General features: G+C 41.6%; 1 protein-coding gene across 3 annotated transcripts in view; it reads right to left on the bottom strand.

The window, feature by feature from the left end:
* LOC144687327 (protein PHTF2) overlaps positions 1-19,970 on the bottom strand; it is a 120,232-nt gene that overhangs the window by 3,436 nt on the left and 96,826 nt on the right. For all 3 annotated transcript variants that reach the window (XM_078553283.1, XM_078553285.1, XM_078553284.1), the window contains 3 exons: positions 13,307-13,393; positions 6,153-6,308; positions 2,839-2,934 (listed from right to left, as the gene is read on the bottom strand). In XM_078553283.1, coding sequence (XP_078409409.1) covers positions 2,839-2,934; positions 6,153-6,308; positions 13,307-13,393 — 339 coding nt within the window. The remainder of the gene's footprint in view (positions 1-2,838; positions 2,935-6,152; positions 6,309-13,306; positions 13,394-19,970) is intronic.

Below are 19,970 nucleotides of genomic sequence, written 5' to 3'. Positions count from 1 at the left end.
GGATTTCTGGGAAAACGTTTTGTCTCTAGTGCATAGTAGGAGCGCCAGCATGAGGAAGTGATTTTAGGGAAACAGGGTCCTGTAAAATTTTACAGGGTGCCATTGGGTTTTGGAGCCTTCCAGACCAGAGGGAAGGTATGGAGGCAGACCCTTAGCATTACCAGCAGCAGCAAAACTCATGAAAGCCGACTTAAGTTCTGTTGAAGGGTCATGAGGACTCGAAATGTCCACTGTGCTCTTCTCCACCGATGCTGCCAGACCTGCTTAGTTTTTCCAGGTATTTCTGTTTTTGTTTTAGATCACCTATGGACTTTCAAAGCATTGAAAACAAATCTGAATTTGGTCCATTTCGATTTGATTTAAACTTTAAATATGGCTCAAAACTCATTCTTAATAGTCAAGGTGAAAATAAAAATCAATAATAGTGTCATCATAGCAATATACATAAGAAGTCAAGTTTAATTTAGTTTGTGTTTTCTTCATTTAAAACAATTCAATCATAGAATGTGGATATTGCTGGCAAGACCTCCATTTATTGCTCCACTGTGTCTCCTGCCAATCAAGATGGCCACCGATATCCATCAGTGCATGCGCACTGGTCCACACAGGTGCAGAAAACCAATTACATCACTTTGCTGTACCCACCCTGCCAAAGCTACCACATTTTGTGCTAAAATGTGAATGCTTAGATAATGTGAATCAAGCAATGTTTTCTTTTATACTCAGTCATGGGATGTGGGCTTCGCTGGCTGGGCCGGTATTTATTATCCATCCCTAGTTGCCCTTGAGATGGTGGTAGTGAGCTGCCTTCTTGAGCCGCTGCAGTCCATGTGGTGTAGGTACTCCCACAGGGCTCTTAGAAAGGGAGTTCCAGGGTTTTGACTCAGTGACAGTGAAGGAACGGTGATATATTTCCAAGTCAGGATGATGAGTGACTTGGAGGGGAACTTCCAGGTGGTGGTGTTCCCATCTAAATGCTGCCCTTATCCTTCTAGATGGTAGTGGTCATGGGTTTGAAAGGTGCTGTCAAAAGAGCCTCGGTGAATTCCTGCAGTGCATCTTGTAGATGGTACACACTGATGCTACTGTGTTTGTGCATGTGGTGCTAATCAAGTGGGCTGCTTTGTCTTGGGCGGTGTCAAGCTCCTTGAATGTTGTGGGAGTTGCACTCATCCAGGCAAGTGGGGAGTATTCCATCACACTCCTAACTTGTGCCTTGTAGATGGTGGACAGGCTTTGGGGACTCAGGAGGTGAGTTATGCATTGTATGATTTCTAGCCTCTAACCTGCTCTTGTAACCACAGTATTTATATGGCTAATCTAGTTCAGCCTCTGGTCAATGGTAACCCCCAGGGTGTTGATAATAGGGGATTCAATGATGGTAATGCCATTGAACATCAAGGGACGATGGTTGGATTCTGTCTTGTTGGAGATGGTCATTGCCTGACACTTGTGTGGCGCGAATGTTACTTGCCACTTGTCAGCCCAAGCCTGGATATTGTCCAGGTCTTGCAGTATTTGGACATGGACTGCTTCAGTACCTGTGGAGTTGCAAATGGTGCTGAACATTGTGCAATCATCAGCGAACATCCCCACTTCTGACCTTTTGATAGAAGGAAGGACATTGATGAAGCAGCTGAAGATGGTTGGGCCTAGGACACTACTCTGATGAACTCCTGCAGTGATGTCCTGGAGCCGAGATGACTGACGTCCAACAACCACAACCATCTTCTTTTGTGCTAGGTATGACTCCAACCAGCAGAGAGTTTTCCCCTGATTCCCAATGACTCCAGTTTTGCTAGGGCTCCTTGATGCCACACTTGGTCAAATGCAGCCTAGATGTCAAGGGCAGTCACTCTCACCTCACCTTGGGAGTTCAGCTCTTTTGTCCATGTTTGAACCAAGGCTGTAATGAGGTCAGGAGCTGAGTGGCCTAGCGGACCCCAAACTGGGCGTCAGTGAGCAGGTTATTGCTAAGCAAGTGCCGATTGTTAGCACTGTTGATGACCCCTTCTATTATAAGAAAATTATTCCTGATTATGGAGAGTAGACTAATGGGGCGGTAATTGGCCAGGTTGGATTTGTCCTGCTTTTTGTGTACAGGGCATAACTTGGCAATTATCCACATATCTGGGTAAATGCCAGTGTTGTAGCTGTACTGGAACAGCTTGGCTAGGGATGCAGCAAATTCTGGAGCACAAGTCTTCAAGTGCTATTGCCAGACTGTAAATTGGAGCCAACAGTGTGAATTGTTGATAGCTTGAATTGAGTGATTTTGAGTTAAGTTGCAGTGAGAGAGGCAGGTTTCTGGGGCCCTGGGGAAGTGGAATAGCCGGAGCGCCTGTCACGCAAAGTGAGGGAGGGAGGCGGTTTCAAGGGCAGGTCCTCAGTTGGACTCAGACTTCGGGCAATGAGTTTGGGCAAAAAAAATGACAATGCACATTGCTGAAGTAAACAAGGCATGCAAGGAATTGTTGGTTCATTAAAATCAGTCTTGATCATATACACTATACAGGCGCTGACTGTTGCCTACTCTGTCATTCACAATGACATAATGGAGTTAAATACTAGAACTGTGCATGCATGGCGTTCACAACAAACACAGTGTTATTGCTCATCCTTAATTGTCCAGAGTGGGTGATAGTGAGCCTTCTACTTGAGCCACCTCAGTCTGTGTGGTGAAGGTGCTCCCAAAATATTGTTGATTAGGGAGTTTCAGGATATATCACATCTATCCAACATTTCACATGGTAAATTACCCATATTTAGTTCACAATGTAAAAATAAAACTAGCATGCTTCAGAGTCAAGCAGGCCTTGTAATCTTATTTCTGTCTACCTTCAGCAACTTGGTTGCAAGCTTCAAAACATTGTTCACTAAATTCAGTTCTTCTTTTTTGTTAGGTTTCTTTTCCATCTTCAAGTATAAATTAATCTAGTAAAAGAACAGAGACATGCACTGGTAGTAAATGGTCATCTTAACTTTAAAGGAAGTTTGTTTCCCATGTTGTTTGTCAAGTATTAAAACAGAAGACTGAAGTACATATTTCAAAATGATTTGCTTAGGGGAAACCAGTACAAGGTATTACTGTGTTTTTACTACTGGCAACACCAAAGGAAATTTAGATTAGCATCTTTAATCCAAAGTCTTTAATTAATGCCAACACCCATCACACTGGAAACTATTTTGTCAGACAACCTGAAATTGTACCCACCACAAATGTGCTACTGTATTAAGAGGTTATAAAAGAATACAGTAAAATTTCAAAATTAATTTTGTAATATAGCAAAAACTTTATCACAAGGCTAACTAATCAATTAACTAGTCAATTAATTCTAGTCTGATTATTACTAATAGTGAATCAAATTTAGTTTTTGTTTTAACTTAAAATCAAAAAGTAAAAGGTGCCTAGAAGTATGTAATGAAAACGCACTCAATATCAAAAACTGCAGCAAACATTAGAGACACTCAAATGTAATGGGATAGTACAGTGAGACAAAGTTCAAAGGGCTAAATGAATAAGAATATTCCTATTATAAAGAAAAATTCCAAAGGGAGGACCCACCATCCATGGTTTACTAAAGAAGTTAAAGAAAGCATCAAACTTAAGGAAAAAGCATATAACTGTGCAAAGAAATGAGTGGCAGGTCAGATGATTGCACAGAATATTAAGAATGGCAGGGAATGACTAAAAGGTTAATCAGGAGAAAGAAATTAAGCGTATGAGAGGAAGCTAGCTAGAAATGCAAAAACAGTTAGCAAACGTTTCTACAGGTATTTAAAAAAGGAAAAGAGTAAGTAAAGTGAGTGTTGGTTCTCTAGAATGAGGAGTTCATAGTAGATTATTAGGAAATGGCGGGTGAAATGAACAAATAATTTGCTTCCGTCTTCACTATAGAGGATACAAAAAACATTCCAGTAATAGATGTAAATCAGGTGGTGGAAGGGAGAAGGGAACTTGGTGAAATTACAATAACTAGGGAAGCAGTACTGAGCAAACTGATGGAGCTGCGAGTGAAATTTAACTACCATGCCTTCGCTCCCCTCATCTAAGTCATTGATGTAAATTGTAAAAGGTTGAGGCCCCAAACACAGAACCCATGCAGGACTCCACTCGTCACATGCTCCTTTTTTCTGCTGGCTAGCTAATCTTCTATCCATGCTAATATGTCACCCACTACACCATGAGCTTTTATTTTCCGCAATAACCTTTGATGTAGCACCTTATCAAATGCCTTCTGGAAATCCAAATACAGTGCGTCTACAGGTTCCCCTTTATCCACAGCACATTACCCCTTCGAAGAACTCTAATACATTGGTTAAACAGCTATAACCCCCTTAAATGATTAATTCTAGCACCTTCCCCACAACAGACAAGTCTCTGGGTCCAGATGGACTTCATCCTTGGGTCTTAAAAGAGGTGGTTAATGAGGTAGTAGATGTGTTGGTGTTAATTTTCCAAAAGTTGCTAAATTCTGGAAAGATTCCATCAGACTTGAAAGTAGTAATTATAACCCCTCTATTCAAGAAGGTGGGTGGGTGGGTGGCTGGGGGAGAGGTTGGGGAGCAGCAGAAAACTGTAGGCCAGTTAGCTTGATGTCTGTTGTGGGGAAGGTTTTAGAATCAATCATTAAGGGGGGGCTATAGCTGTTTAACCAATGTATTAGAGTTCTGCGAATGAGTAACATGTGCTGTGGATGTACTGTACTTGGATTTCCAGAAGGCATTTTATAAGGTGCCACATCAAAGGTTATTGCGGAAAATAAAAGCTCATGATGTAGGGGGCAACATATTAGCATGGATAGAAGATTGGCTGGCTAGCAGAAAAAAGAAGCATGTGATGATTAGAGTCCCACAGGGGTCTGTGCTGGGGCCCCAACCTTTTACAATTTACATCAATAACTTAGAAGAGGGGAGTGAAGGCATGGTAACTAAATTTGCAGACGATACAAACATAGGAAGAAAAATATGTTTTGAAGAAGACTTAAGGAGGTTGCAGGCGGATATAGATAGATTGAGTGAGTGGGAAAAAAATCTGGCAGATGTGAGTATAATGTGGGAAAATGTGAAGTTGTTCACTTTGGCAGGAAGAATAAAAAAGCGAAGTGTTACTTAAATGGAGAATGATGGCAGGATTCCAAGGTGCAGAGAGATCTAGGTGTTCTAGTGCATGAGTCACAAAAGGTTAGCATGCAGGTACAGCACATAATCAAGGCGGCTAATGGAATGCTATCCTTTATTACAAGAGGAATTGAACATAAAAGTAAGGATGTTGTGCTTCAGTTATACAGGGCATTGGTGAGACCATATCTTGAATACTGTGTGCAGTTTTGTTCACCTTAAATAAGGAAGGATGTGAATGGGTTGGAAGCGGTTCAGATGAGGTTTACTAGATTGATACCTGGAATAAGTGGGCTGCCTTGTGAGGATAGGTTGGGCAGACAGGGCTTGTTTCCACTGGAATTTAGAAGAGTGAGGGGTGACTTGATTGAAGTATATAAGATCCTGAATGGTCTTGACAAGGTGGACATGGAAACAAGCTCTTGTGGGTGAGTCCTGAACTAGGGGTCACCCTTTTAGGACAGAGATGAGGAGAAATTTTTTCTCTGAGGGTTGAGCAACTTTGGAATGCTCTGCCTCAGAAGGCAGTGGAAGCGGGGGTCATTGATAAGTTTTAAGGTGGAGGTAGACTGATTCTTTGCCTAACAAGAATCTAAAGTTATCTGGAAATCCGGAATTCGAAACACAAACAGATTAACTATGATCTTATTGAATGGCGGAGCAGGCTAGAGGGGCAGAATGGCCTTCTTCTGCTCCTATTTCATATGTTCGTATGTAAATGACATTTCTTCATCTTTGGCCTTTCTTGTTTTTCACAAACACTTTTACACAATACTTTTTATTTCAGCCCAAAAGCTTTTTAATGCTTCTAGGATCGCAAATTCTTTGATTAAATACAGATTGATGGCTCTTTACACTGAAACTGGGAGATCTGTCATTATCCAGCCTTATCAGCATGCCACTAAAACTAGATTACCCAGTATATAATATGTACAAATGTTAAACCAGGAGCTATGTAGCAGACAGGAACAATGAAGAGAGATTGATGTTTTCACATTTTCTAAGCAACAGAAGAACATTTAGTTTGTTACCTGCTCTGTCAGTAAGATCGAGGTATTGCTGTACTTGTTATTTGTCTCAGATCCTAGCATGACAAATCTCAGTAGATACAATGTTAATGAGATACACCAGATCACTAGCTCCCAGTTATAGTGAAAATCAAGGAATGTCTCATGGATATGAAGCAGCTACAAAAAAGAAAAAACAGATTAAATCAAGAGCATTGGTTTTGTTGGACTTAATAATTCAGCAGGAAGTCCATCCAGTGCAAAGTTAGATTTAAAAATCGTTCAGGTGATCCACTGGAACTCCTAGACACTTAATTGAATTTTTTGAATATTATTCTTTCCTATTTAAAAATGACAGCTGAGAAAGCATATCTCTGAGATTACATGTACTATGCAGACTCTATATTACTCCCTGTTGGTAACAAGAATGTGAGTTGCAGTTTATAGTAAGCTCTGGTCCTATCAGCTACATGTCTCACTCTTTAGCTATTGGTCTCAGAGTTCAACTGCAGCCACATTTAGACCTAATGTGCCTTACATAATCGCTATTAAAGATTAGTGGATTAATTTTCCTCATTAGTGGATTTACCAATGCACTAGAATTGCACTTCCACCTGTCAACAGTTCCTGCCAACCAGCACCTTTATTATATATTCATAGTAGACTCCCAGTATTCATAGCATCCTCTAGGGAATCTGCCTTGGTGTGGGAGGAGATTCCAACAACCATTTTATGTCTGTAGCAATGTTGTTCAACGCAATGTATGAAGCCGCTGCTTCTTCAGGGCAACAAGCCCACAAGCTTAACTCTTCAGGTGTGGGGTTACTGTCAGTAGTTCAGCAAAGGAAGATCAGCTTTTTGGTACCATGAAAGTGCTCATGAAAGCTATAATCCATTTCCACAGAGGGGGATGGCTTTGGCAGTGAGTGCCATCTCCAGCAACTCCACATGGCCATTCAATACAACAAATTCAATTGGTCTCTCCGGGGCAAACAGGGTAACAGCAAACAGCAACACCTTGCAACTGTGCATTTTAATAAACACGTTTCTTAATGGCAGATATCGTGGTTTCATTGCATCACATGTCATCTGCAACTTACCACCTTTGTATAGAAGATACCACAATAGCCCTCACATGCCCTTCTGCAGTTTACCTTTACTCACAGCTGAACACATGAGAAAGCAGTGAAGACTTATATGATAAATAGTTCTTTGTTTTCCCCATTATGGAATGCTCCCCATTAAGAATTAACATGAATCACATTATGTTAGTAGGTCTACAATGTTGCAGGCATTGCTAGATCTGGTTCTGAGTAATGAATCCAAATGTTAGCAAGCACCTTGGGAAGTATGATTGCAATATGATTTAAAAAACCTAGAAAGGGAAAAAGCCAGTTCAGAAACCCAATCACCAGATTAGATTAGGACAAATTTTAGAAAGATGAGGGGTGATCTACATGAATTGAGGTGAAGTAGAAGGAAATGTTGGCAAACAGTATTACGCAGCAACAGAGACGTACAGATTAAGTATATTCCATTAAAAAAGTAAAATACCAGAAGGTTTAGGATGCGATGTAAAATAAAAATGTTAGAGACCAGCCTATAAGAACTATATAAATAAAAGTGAATAAAAGAAGCAGCGTATTAGAAAACAAAGAAGTAGGTTAAGAACAAGAAAGGCTAAGAGGGAAACCTGCCTGTGTGTGTCTTTTACAGTCACAGCACGTAAACAATTAAATACTTACTGAATTGGCAAGCATATCCTTTTTAAAAAAACACTTACAGTAAAACAAGCAGTGGAAAAAGAGGGGAGACATTCTACCCCATCTCACCTGATTGTAACACAGTAAAGTAAGTATTAGGCTAAAAGTAGGACGCCCGAGAGGATAATCAATTTGTTGATGTTGTTGGAAAAAATTACAGGGATTGCACCAGTCTTTGCTAAAAAAAGATGTCAAAAAGGAGATGAATCTTGAAATGATTTAGAGCAAGACAAGCAATGTTATGAAGTAGTCCATGTTCAAATACAGCAAGACCTGAACAATGTCCAGGCTTGTGCTGACAAGTAGCAAGTACGATTCGCACCACACAAGTGCCAGGCAATGACTATCTCCAACAAGAGAGAATCTAACCATCGCCCCTTGACATTCAATGTCCCCCACTATCAACAATCTGCGGGTTACCATTGACCAGAAACTGAACTGGACTAGCCATATAAATACTGTGGTTACAAGAGCAAGTCAGAGGTTAGGAATCCTGCGGCAAGTAACTCACCTCCTGACTCCCCAAAGCCTGTCCACCATCTATAAGGTGCTTCAGGAGTATGATGGAATACCCTCCACTTGCCTGGATGAGTGCAGCTCCAACAACACTCAAGGAGCTTGCCACCATTCAGGACAAAACAGCCTGCATGATTGGCACCCCATCCACAAATATTCACTCCCTCCACCACTGATGCATAGTGGCAGCAGTGTACCACTTAAAAGATGCACTGCAGGAATTCAGCAAGTCTTTTTAGGCAGCACCTTTCTACCCAGGACCACTACCATCTAGAAGGACAAGAGCAGCAGATACATGATAACACCCCGATCTGGAAGTTCCGCTCCAAGCCACTCAACATTCTGACTTGGAACTATATCACTGTTCCTCCAATGTCGATGGTTCAAAATCCTGGAACTCCCTCCCTAACAGCACTATGGGCTGCAGCGGTTCGAGAAGGCAGCTCATCACCACTTTCTCAAGGGCAATTAGGGATGGGCAATAAATGTTGACCTAGCCAGAGATGCCCACATCCCATGAATGAATAAAAAAAAGAAAATGTTGGTGCATTATATGCTAAAGGAAGATAAAGTGCCAGGATCCAATAGGACACATCCTTGAGGAAATTGGTGAGGTCCTAAAAATTATATTGCATGGTTCTATTGAGTATAGGTGTGCACTGGAGGCAAAACTAATTCAGATCATTATAGGCTAGTTACCTTAACATCTGTGGTAGGGAAAATTTTATTGCCTCTAATTAAGGATGAAATGATCACATAACTAGTTAAAGAAAAAGTGGTTAGAATCTTGTGGAGTTCTTTGTTGAGGTAATGGAGAGGGTTGATGAGGGTAATGCAGCTGATGTCGTGCATATGGACTTCCAAAAAAAATTTGAAGAAGTGCTACATGATAGACTGGTCAGCAAAGTTGAGGCACATGGAATAATAGGGACCATGATATCATCAAAACGAAATTGGCTGAGAGTGTGGTGGTAATTGGTTGTTTTACGGACTGGAAGGGAGGTATGCAGTTGTGTTCCCCAAGGATCAGTACTAGGACTAGTGGTAGGGAAACGATTGGAGAAAATTCTGAAGGACAGAATCTATCTCCACTTGGAGAGGCAAGGTTTGATCAGGGATAGTCAGCATGGCTTTGTCGGAGGGAGGTCATGCCTAACAAATTTGATTGAAGTTTTTGAGGAGGTGACCAGGTGTGTAGATGAGGGTAGTGCAGTTGATGTAGTTTATATGGATTTCAGCAAAGCCTTTGACAATGTCCCACATGGGAGACTTATAAAGAAGGCAAATGCACATGGGATACAGGGTAATTTGATAAGGTGGATTCAAAATTGGCTTAGTTGTAGGAGACAGAGGGTGATGACAGAAGGATGCTTTAGTGACTGGAAGCCAGTGTCCAGTGGCATACCACAGGGAACTGTGCTGGGTCCCCTATTATTCGTCATTTATATAAACGACATAGATGACTATGTGGGGGCTAGGATTAGTAAGTTTGCGGATGACACAAAGGTTGGCCGGGTGGTTAACAGTGACGTTGAGTGTCTTGGGCTAGAGGAAGATATAGATGGGATGGTCAAATGGGCAGATAAGTGACAGATGGAATTTAACCCTGAAAAGCATAAGGTGATACACTTTGGAAGGAGTAATTTGACAAGGAAGTATTTAATGAACAGCATGACACTAGGAAGTTCTGAGGAACAAAGGGATCTTGGCGTGTGTGTCCATAGATCTCTGAAGGGTGTGGGGTGGGGGGGGGGGCGACATGTTAGTGGGGTGGTGAAAAAGGCATATTACAAAAGTAGGGAGGTCATGATGTTGGAGTTGTATAGAACCTTGGTGAGGCCACAGCTGGAGTACTGTGTGCAGTTCTGGTCGCCACATTTTAGGAAGGATGTGACTGCACTGGAGGGGGTGCAGAGGAGATTCACCAGGGTGTTGCCTGGGATGAAACATTTAAATTATGAAGAGAGGTTGGATAGACTTGGGTTGTTTTCGTTGGAGCAGAGAAGACTGAGGGGCAACCTGATCGAGGTGTACAAGATAATGAGGGGCATGGACAGGGTGGATAGGGAGCAGCTGTTCCCCTTAGTTGAAAGGTCAGTCACGAAGGGACACAAATTCAAGGTGAGGGGCAGGAGGTTTAGGGGGGATGGAGGAAAAACTTTTTTACCCAGAAGGTGGTGACGGTCCAGAATGCGCTGCCTGGAAGGGTGGTGGAGGCGGTTTGCCTCACATCCTTTAAAAAGTATCTGGATGAGCACTTGGCACGTCATAACATTCAAGTCTATGGGCCAAGTGCTGGTAAATGGGATTAGGTAAGTCAGGTGTTTCTCACGTGTCAGTGCAGACTCAATGGGCCTCTTCTGCACTGTGAGATTCTGTGATTCTGATTCTGTGATTCTATGATTCTGTGACTGCTGCTTTTCTGGCAACAGATAGATGAGAACACCACCACCACCACCTCGAAGTTCCCTTCGAAGTCACTCACCATCCTGACTTGGAAATATATCGCCGTTCCTTCACTGTCACTGGGTCAAAACCTGGAACTTCCTTCATAACAGCACTGTGGGTGTACCTACCCCACATGGGCTGCAGTAGTTTAAGAAGGCAGCTCACCACTATCTTCTCAAGGGTAACTAGGGACGGGCAATAAATGCTGGCCCAACCAGCGAAGCCCACATCCCGTGAATGAATAAAAAAAAATATATATTAATGACTTAGACTTGGGCGCATTGGGCACAATTTCAAAATTTGCAGTTGACACAAAACTTGAAAGTATTGTGAACTGTGAGGAGGATAGTGATTGACTTCAAGAGGACATAGACAGGCTATTGGGATGGAGGCCATGTGGCAATTTAATGCAGAGAAATTTGAATGTGATAGATTTTGGTATAACGAGCAAGCAATATAAATTAAAGGATATAATTCTAAAAGGATACAGAAACAGACAGACCTAAGGATGTACGTGCACAAATCATTGAAGGTGGCAGGGCAGGTTGAGAAAGTAGTTAAAAAGGCATACAGGAACCTGGGTTTTATAAATCGAGGCATAGAAAACAAAAGCAAGGTAGTTATGATGCAACTTAAGAAAATGCTGGTACAGCCTCAACTGGAATATTGTGCCCAATTCTGGCACCACATTTTAGGAAGTATGTGAAGGCTTGAAGGCTTTAGAGAGGGTGCAGAAACGATTTATAAGAATGGTTCCAAGGATGAAGGACTTCAGCTATGATGATAAGATTTGAAAATCTAGGGTGTGAAGATGGATGTTTTTTTTATACTTTTGGGAATATGGTGGTGTTCTATAAAGAAGGGTGTGTGTGTGTGTGTGTGTGTGCGCGCGTGTGTATAATTAAACTGGGGGAAGGTTAGTAAAGACAGCTTGCCTGTGGGAGCAGAGAGATGAGAGGGGAAGGTGCGAAATGACACGCTATGGTGAAGTTGTATGTACGAGTAAATGGGTTGGGTTTGAAATCTGCATTGTAAGATAATTAGGGACTTGACTTTTCAGCTGTTAAATTTCAAAAGGAGTTTAGAAGTTACAAGGGACTTTTACAACTTACAAAAGTTTCATAAGTAAACAAGGGAAGGTTATTAACTTTTATTTTACCTGAAAGTGGAAACAATAGGAAAACATGAAAGATATGTAGATTTTGAAAAAATGGAGTCCAAAGAGATGCTCAGAACAACGGAGCCTAAGATCAAAGGGGAAAAGGATACTTAAGGAAAGATGTTTAGTTGAGTTGTGTAGGCTGTGTGAGGGGGATGTCCTGAGACCAGCTCCATGCTGAGAAAAGTTGTTAATGTGAAGCAGCCATCCAGTTTCAATCCAGAGAAGTCTTTGTTTTCAGAAAGTAGGCTGTTTCTGAACCTTTTTTTCTGGGATTTCCACAGCAGACTGCAAGGGAGTGAAAAGTCACGTGGTATACCTTTTACTAAAGTGACAGCAGTTTTGCCTTGGGTAATATTACTGGATTTTTATGGTTAAAATCTATAAGGGAGCTTTGCCAAGTTGTTTACTTGTGTGTTCTGGCCAAATGGGATTTTTAGGGGAATGTTTCGTAAGACTGTTTTAACTGCAATTTTAATCTGGTGTGTTTAAGTTTTTTTTCTTCTCATTAATAAATCTTTTAATTTTAAAATCCTAGAAGTGTTACTGGGATTCTATTCTGGGATTAGTAGTTCTCATCTCGTTTTCAAAGTACAAAAAAAGAGTTATCATCAGTAAGACAAGTTTCCCTCTGGGATTTGGCTTGCTCAGCAAATAACATTGGCTGCAGTTGTAACAGGGGTGGTTCTCCTTACAGAAGGGGAGGTTGAGAGGATATTGGATAGAGGTGTTCAAGATCATGAGAGGTCTAGACAGAGTAAATAGAGAGAAACTGATCCCTTTTGAGGGATCTAGAGCCAGAGGACACAGATTTAAGATGATTGGCAAAAGAACCAAAGGCAACTTGTGGTTAGGATCTGGAATGCCCTGCCTGAGAGGGTGGTGGAGGAAGATTCAACTGTGGCTTTCAAAAAGAAATTGGATAAGCACCTGAAGATAAAAAAAAAATCAGGGGTACAGAGAAAGGTCAGGGGATTGGGACTAGATGAATTGCTCTTGCAGTGGACATGCACAGACTCCATGGGCCAAATAGCCTCCTTCTGTGTTGTAACCATTCTATGATCCTACTAAGAATCCCACTTCCCTACACTAAAATTCAGCACAAGTATTGAATAAGCTGGCTGTTCAACTGGCTGAGTATAATGAGCAATCTTCCTCTAGAAATATGCTTTCCTCTTTAGATAGCTCATAGGGAAAAAAAGGCAGTAATTGGACAATTAAAATGTTTTAGTTAGTGAAATGTTACCGCAAACCCTAAAATAAAAATATTAAATAGTCAAATACACGCTTACCTGTGCACAGCAAATAAATACTACAGATAGAGTCAACAGGAATGCAGATGAAACAATTACATCTACTGATCGCTGTGGACCTCGTCTCTGTCGGGAGAGATTAGTAATTGAATTAGTATTTTAAATATACATGTACAAAAATTATTTTTAAAGTGTTTTGTACACTTTACATGCAAGGAAAAAAATGTGTGGATATTTAAAATATGTGCAATAAATAATAATATGTGCAGAAACCAAAAGACATATTAAAAATATTTATAAATTATAAGCTGAAAAATGGATCAATCATCCTTATTTATTGATACAGCACTTTCTGTTAAAGGCTGGTGGGACTTGTTTACAATTTAAAAGTAGAAGGAAAGGCCTAGCATGAAGATTCAAGCAGGTGAAAAGTGAAAATGCATATGGCATCAAGATAACAGTAACATTAATTAAAACAATTTGTTAAATGGAAGATTAGTAACAAAAATGTATCACAATTCAGAATGAAGGGGTAAACTATTAAGAATGCCAGAAAAAATGCAATGCTTCAAAATCTTGTACAAACTACTAATTGAATTATATTTGCACAATATTACATCACATAATAGAATTATAATTATACAATACAAGCATTACAAATTTTCTCATTTTACAATAGCTACTTGCTGCTTTTATAGCAAGTTTTCCCAAAGTTCCAAACCAAAGAAAACGCATTGCATCACATCTACACCAAGTGTGCCTGTGTATGCCATGACATAGGTACATTGCATGTAGACATTCAACAGGGCTTATCTTATCCGACAACAAACAATGCTAACTTCCCTTCCATCAGCATTATTCAAATTTTAAACTTTAAACATGTCTTAATCTTCATTCCCTCCACTACTGATGTAGCGGCAACAATAAGTGCCATCTACAAGATACATTGCAGCAATTTGCCAAGCCTCCTTCGACAGCACCTGCCAAGCCTACAATCTCTACCATCTAAAAGGGCAGCAGATGCATGTGAACACCAATATCTGCAAGTTCCCCTCCAAGCCAAGTATGACCATTCCTTCAATGTCAGTAGATCAAAATCCTGGAACTCCCTCCTCAACAGTGTGGGTGTATCTAGACCAGATGGGCTACAGCAGTTCAAGAAGATGGCTCACCACCATCATCTCACAGAGTATTAGAGATGGGCAACAAATCCTGACGTTGCCAGTGACTCTCTCATCCCAGGAACGAATTTTAAAGTCATCATTTTGAAAGTTGACACCACGAGACACCTCAATATGGATTTATGAGAAAAAGACTTGCATTTATGTAGCACCTTTCATGACATCCCAAAGTGCTTTACAGCCAATTAAATGCTTCTGCAGGGTAGTCACTGTTGACATATTTTAACGTTTTATGTGAATGACATCACCTCTGACATTGTAGCATTCCCTCAGTACTGCACTGGAGTATCAGTTTTTGATTTTTTGTGCTCAAGTCCTGGAGCAGGGACTTGAACCCACAACCTGCTGATTCAGAGGTAACACACAACCTGCTGATTCAGAGGTAACAGTGCTACCAACTGAACCACAGTTGACACATACAGGTCTCAGCTTTATTTGTTTTTCTTCATAACACATACAGCTTTTAGAAGTTGCTGTACTGCAATTTGCCAATATTTGTATGCTAGTGTTGTTAAATATATACATAAAACCAATCCATTGCAATGTAATTAATGTTCTTGTTTTCACTTGGTTTTGAGAAATTACTGTTCACAGGATAGTTTACTCTAGCAGTACACAAGAGTTTATTGCAAGACAAATTTGTAGTTACATGTGTTGATGTGTATATAGATTGCACGAAGCAGCACAATGCATTTTTGCATTTACAACATGCTTTAATTTTATATGTTTTGCTAAAACTTGTACTCCAATGATATTACAACGTTTATAGATTACTTCTTTCTTTCCTTTAAGTTACTTAAAGTCCCTAGATATTAATTGGCTCATTGTATTGGTGTGCGCATTTTGAATCAAGATATTTCTGCAAGTTTTGGGATAAAACATATGCACTGTTGTACTGTGATTCACTCAAGTTATTTAAAAGGCTTTTAAGTTAATGTATTCATACTGTGATTTTTGTGTAGTGCACATACACAAACAGACTTTTGCAGCAAAACATTCGTGCATTTAATACTGCAATTTGTAATAAGAATACAATAAATAGGAGCAGGAGTAGACTATGTGGCCCATCGGCCTGCTCCGCCATTCAACACGATCATGGCCGATCTTGGGCTTCAACTCCACTTTCCCACTCGGTCCCCATATCCCTCAATTCCCTGAGACCCCAAAAATCTGTCTATTCCAGCCTTAAATGTATTCAACGATGGAGCACCCACAATCTTCTGGGGTAGAGAATTCCAAAGATTCACAACCTTTTGAGTGATGTAATTTCTCCTCATCCCAATCCTAAATTATTGGTCCCTTATCCTGAGGCTGTGCCCCCGTGTTTTAAATTTTCCCACCAGCAGAAACAATCTCTCAGCGTCTACCCTAAAAAGCCCCTTCAGAATCTTACATGTTTCTATGAGATCGCCTCTCATCTTCTGAACTCCACAGAACCTAAGCTCAATTTATTCAGCCTGTCATCATAGGGCAACCCCTTCATCCCAGGGACCAATTTAGTGAACCTTCAGTGTACTGCCTCCAATGCAAGCATATCCTTCCTTAAATATGGAGACCAAAACTGCACACACACAAGCATTATCAGCCTGTTCAATAAAGAGGGGACCCCAAAGTATTTCCATACTCTATGACCCAGAATGAACATAAGTTAAATATGAGACAAAAAAAGAACATTTTGGTCAATTATAAACAATAAATCAAACTTAAGTGGCAGATAAAACTCACACCGATCTTACGAATTGGCTCAGCAGTCCATTCAGCATATAGGTCATCAATCTCAGTCACAAAAGTCCTTCAAACTCTGTCTTCCTCACAAAGAATTTCAGCTCCTCTCCTTCTAAGACTTAGCCTGATCCTCAGGTGAGAGCAGCGCATGACCAACCTGAGTTCCAAGAGGAACTCAAGTCTTCAGCAAAAATTGCACACGGCTACAGAAACTCCTCAACTCAGTCTGGATGGCGTAGATCCACCAATTTTATTTTCAAATTACAGAAATAGCTGCAGAAACTATATATTTGCTTATTCTCAGCTTCTGGATCTAGCCTCTGTCTTTTTCAGCTTGCTTGTACTGCACCAACTTTTACTGAGCTTGGATTGATCCATGTCCTTTTATATGCTTTCAACCAAGTACAATCTCCCTAGAAGTTTTGGATTCCAATCGCAGTTTCAGTTTTTGTTTCTTTCGAAACTGCGGATCAGTTTCCTTTCTCTGTTTCCCTTTTCAGTTAGGGTTCATCCCAAAAAAACTTTGAAACCACAGATTCCATCACACTAGGTTCACTAGATTGATTCCAGAGATGTGGAGCTTGTCTTATGAGGAGAGATTGAGCAGTTTAGGCCTATACTCGCTAGAGTTTAGAAGGATGAGAGGAGATCTAATTGAGGTATATAAGGTGCTAAAGAGGATAGACAAAGTAGACGTGGAGTGGGTGTTTCCCCTTCTAAGGCATTCTAGAACGAGAGGCCATAGTTTTAGGCTAAGGGGTGGTATATTTAAATCAGAGATGAGGAGGAATTACTTTTCTCAAAGGGTCGTGAATCTGTGGAATTCACCACCTCAGTGCAGTGGATGCCGGGACGCTGAATAAATTTAAGGAGGAGATAGACTGATTTTTAATTAGTAATGGGTTGAAAGGTTATGGGGAGGGGGCAGGAAATTGGAGTTGAGGCCGAAATGAGATCAGCCATGATCGTAATGAATGGCGGGGCAGGCTCGAGGGGCTGAATTGCCTACTCCTGCTCCTAGTTCTTATGTTCTTATTATGTTCTACTGGGAGGACTTCGTGGGTGAATCAGGGTCTTGTCCAATTACATGGGACAAGTATTTATTAGTTAGATGGCAATTTAGTTACTTAATTTAAAATAGTATGACCATAGGTGAATCTTGATTCACTAGTTTCCTATTGTTTAATGCAAATAAAACATGGGGCAGAATTTTTCACAGTCCCCCGCCAGTGGGTTTGAAGGTGGTGGAGGGGGCCTGTAAAATTCGCTGGGTGGCCTTCCTGCTGCCCTCTCCCGATCTGTCCGCAATTTTACGGGGGTGGGGACAGGCGAGGACTAGGGCAGCCTGCCCAACCGTGCCTCAATTAATGGCCACTTAAGAACCACTTCCCACTCCAGCCTCAATTTTGAGGCTGGCATGAGGGGTTCAGGGCCAGTAACGGGTAGGCTCAGCAGGTAAGTCTGCTCTGGTCTGGGGCAGGCTCAGGGGAGGCCTCCATTATGGCCCCATATTCCAACTGGGTGCCCCATCTCCTAAGATCTGCCCCCACCCCCCCCAAGGTACTCCCTCTCCATCTGCCAATCAAATCATGACCCCCTCCCCCAGTCCTCTCTGCAGCATCCTCCAACATTTACCTGCATCCTGACTCCAGCACTTTGTAGTCACAGTAGCCACTGCTCCTGATAGCGCTGCTGGGACTACAGCGCTGACTGGCTGGCAGCTCTCCAAGGCATGGCTTCCTCTCGAGCGAGAGAGAGAAGTCCTTCTTCCAGCCAATTACCATTCCTTGTAGCGTTAAGTGGATGCAGGGAAGCCCAGATCAGCGGGAATATGCTCCCTGCAGACTTTTCTGGTCGTGGGGCAGAATATCCCTCCATTGGAAAAATTCTGCCCCATCTGCCCCTAGTTTCATGAAACTGTCCATTGGAAACCCATGTTTGCCTCTCACTTTGGCTAGTGGCTATTAAATACCATCAATAATAGGATTATTATTTTCTTTGCATCAGTAAAAAGTTATGCTCCAATATATTTTATGTCTATGCAAAGTAGAAAGCTATTAAATCATATTTTTCTAGTGTTATCCTTTTTCTTGATCATTTCCAGTGTCGTATGAAAGATCACCACCCTGAAACATAAACTGTTTCTCATAGAAATCACAGAAAGAATTATAGAAATTTACAGCATGAAAGGGGCCATTTGACCCATCATATCTGTGCCAGCCAACAGATAGCCATCCAGCCTAATCCCAGATCATATTCTCTCTTCACAGGTTCTGACAAAAGATCATTAATTCTGTTTCTCTCCACAAATGCTGCCTGACCTACTGAATTTTTCCTGCATTTCTTGTTTTTATTTCAAATTATCCAAGTTGTTCCTAGCCCATAATACTGCTAACACAAAGTAAATTCTTTATTATTCAGTGCCTGTTTTGTAGTAAAATGATAAGCCTGTAAATAGGCAGCTTTTTAAATCTGTAATAACACAGATAACACAGGGATATCTGTCACAGGATGGGTCCAATCTCTCAATTTAATGAGACCAGTGTGATGTAATTTTAAGATTGCTTATTTAGTCATGTTTACTGCTTAGTTTCACTCTTTGTTCCCCTACAAACCAGAAGCTGTAAATCTGCAATTTGCAGCCCTAGTGGAGACCTCATATCCTTTTGGATAATCCAAGATCACTAGTACCCACAGCACTTTATTTCTCTGCAGATCCTCCAGAAGAAAGCATCACCAATATACCACACAGATTCCAAATGAAGTATTTACCAAAAATTAAGCAAGCAAGACCAATATGGAACAGCTCAAATTTAGATACAAAAAAGATCTGATCTTTAAACCTTTGCTCTTCCCTTGACAGGAGTGAGTGCACCAAGGAAATGAACGGATATGGGAAGAGAATGAGCGAATGTCACTGAACATCATTTGGACTATTTTCTCATAGAAGGAAGTCTGTACACATAATGGCCCGAATCTTCCAAGGAGTAACAATCACTGTCAGATTGCCACTCTGCTCCTACTTTGCTGCGCCACGACGGAGATCCATATTTCTGGTCGGGTTTTCCAATCCCGGCCTCTTCAGAAATGTGGAGAGGCCCTCCATCGAACTGCATCCTCGTGGTACTGGATCATCGTGGGTGAGAGGGGGTGGGAAGGGACAAAGCAAGCCCTTACAGTATTAGCTACTGTTTGCTGGCAAATGTTCACTAAAGTTTTGGGATACTTAAACAGCTTTTCAATGTGTTAACGAATGGGTGAGGGAATGAGTGATTAAGCAGGTAGGGTGGGTGAGGTAAGTGGGATGTGGGTAGCATGACAGGTGGGCAGGGTGGCAGCTGGGCAGAGTGTTGATGGGTAGGGTGGAAGCTGGGCAGGTTGGCAAGCAGGTGAGGTGGTAGGTGTTCAGGGGGTGATCAGGTTGGGTGGAGTTTCAGGTCGAAGGCTAGTTGGGTCTGGTCGAGGGTGGGAGGGAAACCAGGTGGCGGCGGCTAGTCAGGTCAGGTCGGGGGAGGAAGTCAGGAGGGAGTTGGGTGCTGGGGGTTAGTCAAGTTAAGGTTGGGGGAAGTTGGGGACTCAGTGGGCTAATCAGGTCGGGCTGCAGGAGTCGGGGCAAGTCAAGTGATGGGGGCAGGTCAGATTGGGTTGGGGGATTGTCAGGAGGTAGTCAGATTGGGTCGGGGAGAGGAGGGAAAGTCAGGTGGTGGGGGCTAGTCAAGTCAGGTCTGTGGGGTGGCGGGGGGGAGAGTTAGTCGGGTGCTTGGGGCTCGTCACGTTGGGTCAGGATGTGGTCGGGA

The sequence above is a fragment of the Cetorhinus maximus genome, chromosome 12, assembly GCF_964194155.1.
Source record: "Cetorhinus maximus chromosome 12, sCetMax3.hap1.1, whole genome shotgun sequence".
In the NCBI taxonomy this organism is placed as follows: domain Eukaryota; kingdom Metazoa; phylum Chordata; class Chondrichthyes; order Lamniformes; family Cetorhinidae; genus Cetorhinus; species Cetorhinus maximus.
Note: the sequence above shows the minus strand (reverse complement) of the source record. Positions and strands in the feature narration are given on the sequence as shown.